Source organism: Anneissia japonica, unplaced genomic scaffold (assembly GCF_011630105.1).
Source record: "Anneissia japonica isolate Jap-2015-1 unplaced genomic scaffold, ASM1163010v1 scaffold2191_len329779_cov167, whole genome shotgun sequence".
Taxonomy (NCBI): Eukaryota; Metazoa; Echinodermata; class Crinoidea; order Comatulida; family Comatulidae; genus Anneissia; species Anneissia japonica.
In genome coordinates, this window is record NW_022758203.1 from 323,279 (window position 1) to 332,865 (window position 9,587).

The 9,587-nt window shown below is 35.2% G+C and overlaps 1 protein-coding gene across 6 annotated transcripts in view; it reads right to left on the reverse strand.

Annotated features, from left to right (window-relative positions):
• LOC117125202 (UPF0462 protein C4orf33 homolog) overlaps window positions 1–4,242 on the reverse strand; it is a 7,993-nt gene extending 3,751 nt beyond the window's left edge. For 2 of the 6 annotated variants that reach the window (XM_033271636.1, XM_033271641.1), the window contains exons 1-4: window positions 4,173–4,242; window positions 3,099–3,302; window positions 2,218–2,275; window positions 821–872 (exon numbers count right to left, since the gene is read on the reverse strand). In XM_033271636.1, coding sequence (XP_033127527.1) covers window positions 821–872; window positions 2,218–2,275; window positions 3,099–3,297 — 309 coding nt within the window. In that variant the 5' untranslated portion in view covers window positions 3,298–3,302; window positions 4,173–4,242. Of the gene's footprint in view, window positions 1–820; window positions 873–2,217; window positions 2,276–3,098; window positions 3,303–3,976; window positions 4,080–4,104 lie in introns of those variants that run through there. The other 4 variants (XM_033271637.1, XM_033271638.1, XM_033271640.1 and 1 more) reach the window with 4 other exon arrangements.
• Between the last annotated feature and the right edge of the window lie 5,345 nt (window positions 4,243–9,587).

Genomic DNA, 9,587 nt, shown 5'->3' on the forward strand with positions numbered 1-9,587 from the left:
CGCTGGAACTCTTCAGGTGCAGGACTTATACCGAAAGGCATTCTTTTCCATCTATAACGTCCCCAAGGGGTACCAAATGTAGTCAGGTAACTGCTCTCCTGATCTAACTCTACATGCCAGAACCCATAACACTACAAAAGTCCATTGACATCTGCAGAGCGTGTGAGAAAACTGATGTTCAAATAAAGGACATTTCACATGAGGAGGTACAGTTTGTAAAGAAACAAAGCAAACAAGCGCCCTCTACATGACGTTCTTTAACATATCGTTACAGTGGTGAAGAAACGTTAAATTCTACTGTGAAATACAGGTGATAAGTTTAAGGTGATACTGAGGAGAATATCCATATTATTTGAGAAGGGTATTGTTTGGTTACCTTGATTAGCTTTAACATTGATCTAAAATCATTTTCCAGAATGGTTAACAACTTATGCTACATTTACACTAGACACAATAACATGATAACACGTTAAAAATGCGCTCAGTAGGGAGTGTTTTATTTGTGTGACGACGCGATGCTAGAACAGAATCACTCGCGTGACTGTCCTACCAGGCATCTTACGTTCTCTGCATAGATTTGTCCAAATTGCGTCTTAGAATCCATGCTACAAGAGCTGAACATTCTCGCATGCGACGATGACTTTTAGTTACGTCATTACTTTGTACATCCCACCGTCATCGTGCAATGGAAAGCTCCCTGTTGATGAATATAAATGACGTACACACACACACACACACACACACACACACACACACACACACACGATGATATGTCGTCGTGTCCAGTGAAAATATAGCTTTATTTATCAATGAACTGTACCTTCCATAAGCTGCGACACCCATTCAACATCAGAACCAAATGACATCCATGCCTACAACAATAAGACAAATGCTTGTATCTTTTACAACTGTAAATAAAATTAAATACAGTAGAACCCCTCCTTTGGGACACTCCTATTTAGGGGACTGGGATACTTTCTGAGTGTGCCAAATGGTCAAATCAATACATATTTAACCCTATTAAAAGGGACTCTTTTTTTTCTAAAAAAAAAAAAAAAAAGCAGTCTAAACATAAGACAAATTCATACAACTTTATATTTTGACACCTTTTGAGCAAATTACCAAATCAAAATTCTCTCTCTCGTATAAAATAATTTTAACCGTTAATCATGGGATTTCGTATTTGTTTTTCATATACTTTCATATAGGATTATCATTCTAATCCATAACATTCACTCTTTTCTAAGTCGTTAATCTATTCATGCTACATGCATCCAATTGAAAGCTCAAAATATTTGGTCATTAACATATTGCATAATAAAATAATATTGGGAACATATACAACTAAGTTTTAATTAAATTTATGCTGATTTCATATATTAAGTTAATTGTAATGTATTAGCATTACAAATTATTACTATGAATTAATTCTAATTCTATTGATATCAATACAAAATTAGATTATAAAGAATGTATGTCATCATTATATGAAACATCATGCCAAAAACCCCTATTAAGGGGATAATTTCACGACAATCGGGCTACTATTCATGGGCCACCCCTATTAAGGAGACAGTTTTTTTGGTCCCAAAGTTGTCCCCCGTAATAGGGATTAGGGGTTCTACTGTATTGAAGTTACTTGCTAGTAGTGCCATTACTACTACCACTACTACTACTACCACCACTACCACCACCACTACCACTACTACTACTACTTCTACTACTATGTCATGGTGAGAAATTTAATACTGTATACTCGTATTATGGTCCACATAAGCAGTATGCTGGATTATGTTTTTTTAAATTGTAAACATTGTATCACAGGCATTATACATCCAATCAGTGGCTTGTCAGGGGGTGGGGTAAGAACCCACACCTTCCCATAAATAGTTTACATCTTCCCAACTGAAAAATTGCTGAGCATATCACCTCATTCCCCCTATTAAATCTTCCTCACTTATAGATCTCTGTGTGTGTGAAATTTAACTACCAAAAATACCACCTTTGTTTAAAAAAAAAAACCACCTTTGTTTTAAAAAAATAACCAGTTTGAACTAGTTTAATACCAGATTTATAATAAAGTAAACAACTACAGTTCATTACTTACAAAATTCACAAAACAAGTCAAAAAAAAAGTTTGATACTATTTCTCACCACCCCCATGTCAAAATAAATACAACTATCCCTAACTGAAACCTCTTTTGTACAATAACTTACGGGCTTAGTTCAACCTCCAAATATTGATCCTTTTCACCCAGAATAAATGCTTCAACAACTGAAAATAAAAAAAATGTGTTCAGGAAGTTTGTTAAATAATAATTATACTAATATAAATAAACATAAATCTTTAGTAAGATTCGTCGAATCAGAAATTGCATTTGATTTCATGGAGGAGATAAGAGAATTGGGAGATGATAGCATTTAGGAAGAGTAAAATGAAAGGGAAAGAGTGAGTATGGAATGAATATTATTTTGTAACAACAAAGCTTTCATTTCCATTGATTCCTGATGATATAATTAATGTCGAAATATTGAATCCCGACACTATGGCGTGCATTTCGATACTTTGGTATATGTTATACTATCTAAAGTTTTTCTTGAAAGAAATTTAATAACATATATTTTTGGTGCAATTGTATGCATGACAATCTAGATAGTTTATCCAGTGGCGTAACACTAGGGCCAAACTTGGGTCCTTTTTAGGTCCCGGAAGCCAATCCCATTTTGGAATTTTAGATGTGCTCGTTTTAAAATCATATTTGTCATTGTTTTCTAAATGTTGTAACGACCAAATAATGATATGATATCAGTGGTAGATTCAGGAATTTTAAAAAGTGGGCCCACAGTTGTGCCCCACTAGATCATGATATATAAACACCAAAAAAAAAAAAGAAAAAAAGAATTTGAATTACAGTAAATTATATAACACACTACTACACTCTTCTGTTTGATATTCCACTGTGAAAGAGCCCCTCATTACCGACTACTAACATGCATAGACCCCACCACTTTCTTGGCCCTGTGACTCATTGTTACGCCAGTGGTCCCTCTTGGAAATTCAATCAACACCTTCATAATCAGATATGCAAATTAGATACCTTCATAATCCCACAGCTGTTCCTGGGCCCCTCCCACCTTGAAACCAGGGGGTGCAGGATCATTGAAGAATGGTGCTTTCACTGTCAACTGCAAACTGTCTGGACTTTCGGCACCAACTGATAGACGTATTTGCACTGCATCATGGGAAACCGGTGTACCATCCCAGCAGTGCTTGATTTTAAATGATATGTCATTCATTATTCCTAATGGGAAAGAAGATTAAAAATGTTATAGATATGGAAAAGGAGAGTGGGGAATGTGTAGGAGGGAGCCCTGGTAGAATTTTTGTTTCCCCCCCCCCCCCACCCCCTGCCAAAATCAGATTATGTAAATAATTAAAACTAAAACAAAAATTAATTTTTATATATCAAAAACAACAATTTGGGGAAAATATTGGGGAAACTGGTCAAGAATCAACACCTAATGACATAATGGTATCATCCAAAGATTTGTAAGATATTTCATCTGAGTGTCCCTCTGGTATTCAAAAGGTTGGTAGCCAAAAAGGGTGGGGAAGTTCAGCTCCACCCGTGGCGGGACTGAGATGGGGTGGCCCTTCTCTAGTACAATTTATTTATAAGTTGATGGGAACAGTGGCGTATCCAGGGGATGCGTGGGATGGGGGTGCACATGTTCCCAAAAATTTCTTGCGGGCCCCCTCCTCACCCAAAAAAAAAAAAATCATGGTCAAGTATAGTTAAAAATCACCCTATAGGCTATTTTGCGAATTAGCGCCCCTCAACTGATAATCAAGCCCCCGCCCCCACTTGACCACACACTCCCACGCCCACACACTTCCACCCCCCTCCATTTGAAGACTTCTAGATACGCCACTGGGCCTGGATGGGAAACAGAGCTATCTATTCTTGTTATTTACCTTTGTATCCTTATACTAGGCCTAAATGATTGGTGGTGTCGATGATGAGAGCCGCCTAAGAAGGGGGGTGGGGGGCCTAGATCCCAGGCTTTTTTTTTAATTTTTTATGAAACACAAAAATACGCAACACTTATCACTGCTTGTATGTGTACTGGTGTGTAGGCTAGGCTTACTAGAGGCATAATGGTTACCTTACAGTGAAAATCAGCGGCCATATCATGATCGTAAGCTAATAAACCATCTTTACAGCGTCAGCAGATAGACCATGGATAGACCAAACAGACAGTTAAAACTGCAAGAGGTCCGACTGCCGGGGATTCGTTGGAACGCAATCCTCTTTAAGTACACTGTACTGTACTTCCAAGAAGGAGGGGCGTGGTCTTTGATCGTACGGAATGAGTTTCTAAATTATGTGTAGGGCGCCCCCTATTTCGTTCAGTACTTTGAACGTTCTTTCGTGCATACAATCGGACCTCTTGCAGTTTTACTCTTTGAATAGACTAAGTCCTTTCCACTATTAGGCCCTATGTGAGGGCGGGAAAATAATAATTAAAAAATAATATCATATTACGTCCGCATAATCAGTATACTGCTTATCGGACATAATATGAGTAGGTCTACTGTATATTTTTTCCGCCCTTACATAGTATGCTTATACTGGACTCTTGGTTGGAAAGCTGGGGTGGGGGAGGAGGGGGAGGAGGTTTCGCGCACACATGTGAAGCTGTCACAGTGCTGTAAACAAACACGACTTTTTTATTTGTTCTAAAAAAGAAAGCCCAAGTAAGAAGAATTTGTATTATAGTGAGAGAGAGAAATATCGGCGATGTAAGTCCTTACTACCGACGTTTTACAATAAATTGCTAACTCGCCTAGACTATAGGCCCTACATTTTATCTGCCCCGAAATTCCAATCGTCTCGTTGTCGGTTTTTTTTTTTTTTTTTTTTTTTTTGTTTGTTTGTTTGTTTTGCGTAATTTGTAACCTTTGATATGATACTACTGTACTTTTGATGTAATGAGTTTTTTATTTGTTATAAAATTTTTGTGAAAGTAACCAGTGTCTATTAGTATAGGCCTGTTTTCTGTGATAATTCAGTGTTTTAGGTCTACATCCTTTGTATGGGTCTTGTAATTTTTATTTTAATAGTTAAAAAATGTAACAACTTAGTTTCACAATTCAGTTTCTCAACTGCAATGGACAACCTTATGTATATATTTTATATTGATGTGAATTAAGATACTACTGATATATAAACCTTATATATCTGAACCAGTAAATTTATCCCAGGCTCCATCCGGTGTTCCTTTTTATTTATTTTTTAAATTTATTATTATTATTATTTCCAGCGATTGTGTAGGCATACATCATTTTATCCTACTGTCCAGCGCTTTGATGAATAATGATTGTTATTAATATTATTGGGGGAAATTATATACTTCAGCAAGTTTATGTGTCGTTTCCTGATGGAACTTTTTTAAAGACTTTTTTCTTTTTTAATAAATCCCGATATCGGGTATTTTACTAGGCCTATAGTACCAGTATACGCAAATCACTCCAATCTTGGAGTTACAGAGCAACAACAACGTACCGTACGCAATTTTTTTTTCCGTACGAAACATTTGCATAAACCGAAAGGTCCACTGATTAATCTCAGATAAGAAAGTATAATACATACTCCAAGTATTGAAATACACGCCATCGTGTTGGGATTCAATATTTCGACATTAATTATGTCATCATCAGGAATGATGCATGTTTAAAACATTTGCATGTTTTAACACCTCTGAACCTCTATATTTATTGTCTACCGCCCTCTATAAAACTAATATACTGCATCACTGCATCTTGCATGCCACTGCATGCAAACAGCAGGTACGCCGCCGTACGTCGTGTGTTTGTGTCTGGAGAATTGGAATTGTTTGGAAGACAACAGGTTGGTGTTTTCTTCTGATGTATTGTTGTAAATGGTGAAATTTCGACGAAGGATTTAATACATTTTTAGGAATGGTTTTCACCTTCATTTGCTAGGTTAGTATGAAAGAGTTACTATTTAGCTGTTTTAATAGCATATCATTATGAAGCTGAAGTAATTTTGTATTGATGAAATAAATGGTATCAATTATCAAAAGGTTTGGTGAATGTACTGTAAGTAAGTGCCCAGCGCTTTACTGGAGTGTGTTGTTCTCTCAGCCTGGGTAATATGCATTGTCGGAGGGGTTGAATAGCTTTAATATGGATGCTCAAATTCTAAAACTAGGCTAGTTAAACAATTCTAGTGTAGGCTGCAGTTTGCTGGCGAATGGAACACCAAATCAAGATTCTAATATTAATTAGTAGATTGTTTTATATGCAAACAACAGGTTGTTTTATATGGTAACATCATGCAACCAACAGGTTTTTTTTTATATAATATAACATCATGCAACCAACAGGTTTTTGATGAAATTTTTATGCCATTTTCCAGATCTCCCTTCTGTTTTTAGGAACATCAATTACGAATTTCGAAAACAAATTTGAAAAATCCAGCAAAGATGAAACATGCCAAACGAAAACTTTAACAATTGTAATTTGTTTTTTTGGCAAGGTACCAAATAGAGTACAAATTTGTCCTCAAAGCTTGCAAGTTGCCCCTTTTCTTCTACCTTCGTATTGACCTACTTATTTACCCTCTCATAGCTTGTTTCTCCATAGTGTACCTCCCACTTTATCACTGAATTTTTGTGCTTTTGACTTTCATTCACAAATCAACCTATTTGTTTTATCTTGTATTTCACAAGTTACAATGACAGGCATGTAAAATATGTACAAATTTATGACCCATTTAATGCAATAATTTATGTTGATATTTCATGCATAAAATTAAGATAATAATAGAGACACTTCACACTATCTGTATGTAAACCTAGATAGTGGTATCTGTTTAACTCCATTATCTGTACATATTGAATCATAATGAGTTGATTGTTTTGTTCTTAATCAGTATGCGATAAGCACAACCTGTGTTTTTGCAAGGATAAGATATGTAGTCTAATAGAGGCCGTAGCCATAATTGCTATTGGGGAGGGATGGGGGTTGTGTTCAACAATTGACCAGATGGGATATGGTAGTCACCTTGAACCCCTTACGTGAGTCAAGGTGAAGAGCTGTTAAGATCACAGCTTTGGTATTGTAGGGGCCGGCTCTGATAGGTTACTATGATTAAATTGTAAAGATTTTAAAAATTTTCCTTTTATAATGCCTATAGGTTACAATTATAACTGTACCCAAGGTGGTGAAAGTGCTTGAAAATGACAATCTTTGTACGTTGCAAGGTGTGCCTGTGACTGTTACGCCCGAGTCCATCTGATTACATTAGCTCATCAGACTAGTGAGCGAACTCATGTACCACCTATAAGCCTAGCATTGTTATGTTAATTTCTGCATATCTTCTGTATTCTCTTCCATTGTTGTTGGGCTCAGATTTACTTTGTGATGCCATGATGAAAGGGCTTTTGAGGGTTAATCACCACCTTATAAAGGGAAATTTTCACTTGTAATTCACCGAGTTAGAATTTAACTGTCATTTAGTGGTGGTGCTGCAAAGTTCACTGAATTGTGAATCGTTACAAAATTCTTACTGTCGTCAAATAATAGGCTGTCTTCACAAAGGATTCTAGGAAATCCTGCCCATAAACAGTACCACTTAATTATAAAAAGTGACAGGGAAATTACCAATAATTTTCATTATAGACATTGTGTTAAGCTTCACAAAAATAAAATGAATTCTAATATTAGAATTGCTTACTTTAAGACATACTTTTCCAAATCCTCCATGTTTAGAAGTAGGTGACTTTAAAATTTTGCTCACTAATTAATAGTTCATACAATTATCATTTCTATTATGAATAAATGATTGAGAAGGGGTTTGCCAGATTTTAACCAAGTTAATAATGAATACCATATAATCATTCGAATAAAAGCCCTATTGTTAAGAAGGGTTTTTGAGGGAATTTATTCAAGAGAGGCATTTATATTTTTTGGTATAAAAATGGATACTTATAAAACTATATTTACACTAGACACGACGACACGTCGTCGTGTCGTTACCATTTATAGTGTAAATGGAGCTTAACTCGTATAAACGCCCTTTATTCAGGGAGGGGGGAGGCAGGAAATTATTCCAAATAAGACACAAGAGAGGAAACTATTTGAGGGGGCATTTTTTTTAAAGCGGGGCATTTATTTGAATAAATACCTTAAATTTTAATAAGAATTAATTATACAGTAATATAAGATGGAATGAAGCTGGCATAGTAAAACATTTGCTGATATCATTAATTATAAATGAATTATTTGGTGATATCTGTTGTAAAAATTTACATGTCAATTTGAATAGATTAAATTTTATTGAACTGGCAGACCAAATCTCATCTTTCTATTCCCTAAAAAAAAAAAAAAAAAATTCCCTCAAGAATATTCAACAGAACTCAGCCAAACCAAGGTGGGGGTTTTATCAATTTTAATTTGATTGAGGGTTGGGGTTTTAGCCTTCTTTCTCAAATATCTTGGTGGATAAAACTTGTTTTTTACAGTCTCTCTATAGCAGCGTTAATAAATTTTTGTTAAATACAGGTAACAATGTGTACAACAAAGTAACAATTTTGTATATATTTTTTTCATGTTAATTTTTCTAGTTATTTTTTACTTACCTTCTAATAAATCTGATTGTTGTCATTCAGACAAAAAGCAGATGTTTTTTTGTTATCGATATTGTTATTGATATTGACAAATTTTGTATAATTTATTCGGTTGACTTGCTTTTGTTAATCTCATATTGTGTGACACTAATTGTGGTTGGGTATTTGTCATTTTGATTTGTAACCAGTTGTACAAATCAACAGTTATGTGTTTCTTACTATAAAATTTTCTCTGATGTTCCACTATACAGCACGTTTGTCTAACCTAGGATATATTTTATAATAAACTCTATCCCCATATTAATCTTCCAAAAACTAAACGTTCTGAAAATCCTAAGGAAGAGTAATTTAAATTATCCTGATATTGATAGCAATGAGCACTGTAAACCTGTGTGTGGTTACGCTGAGGGGCACTGTGTGTTTCGTCATGCCTGTTGCTTTTTACCCCCTGCCGTACTAGCATACTGTAGGCCGAGGTATGTGAATGTTACTGTCTACAATTTGGGGGAGGGGTAGAGGAGGGGGGGTCACCGTTCACTTTAAAAACCCAGGGAATGAACCATGTTTATTTTGGCCTAAACATAAATTAAGTACACTTGATAGTGTCAAAAAACACATCTTATTAGTATTATTTTTCCAGTACTTGTACCATCCCCTTAACCAGCCTTGCAATGGCCCTATAAACTTCAAGAAGAGTCAGTGAAATCACTGAGAAAAAATATATTTAAAAAAAAAAAAACAATCAAGAGTATTCATTGTAAAAAATTATGAATTATAAGAAATTTGGAATAATCTTAATAGTATTTAAAAAAGTATGATAGCCAGGCCTGGAAAAAAAATGTTCCTCCGACTGTATGGAAATTGTTGTGATTAAAATGCTTCCAGCTTCAAATGTCTGTACACTGTATGGCCATTGAACTTTTTATTTTTTG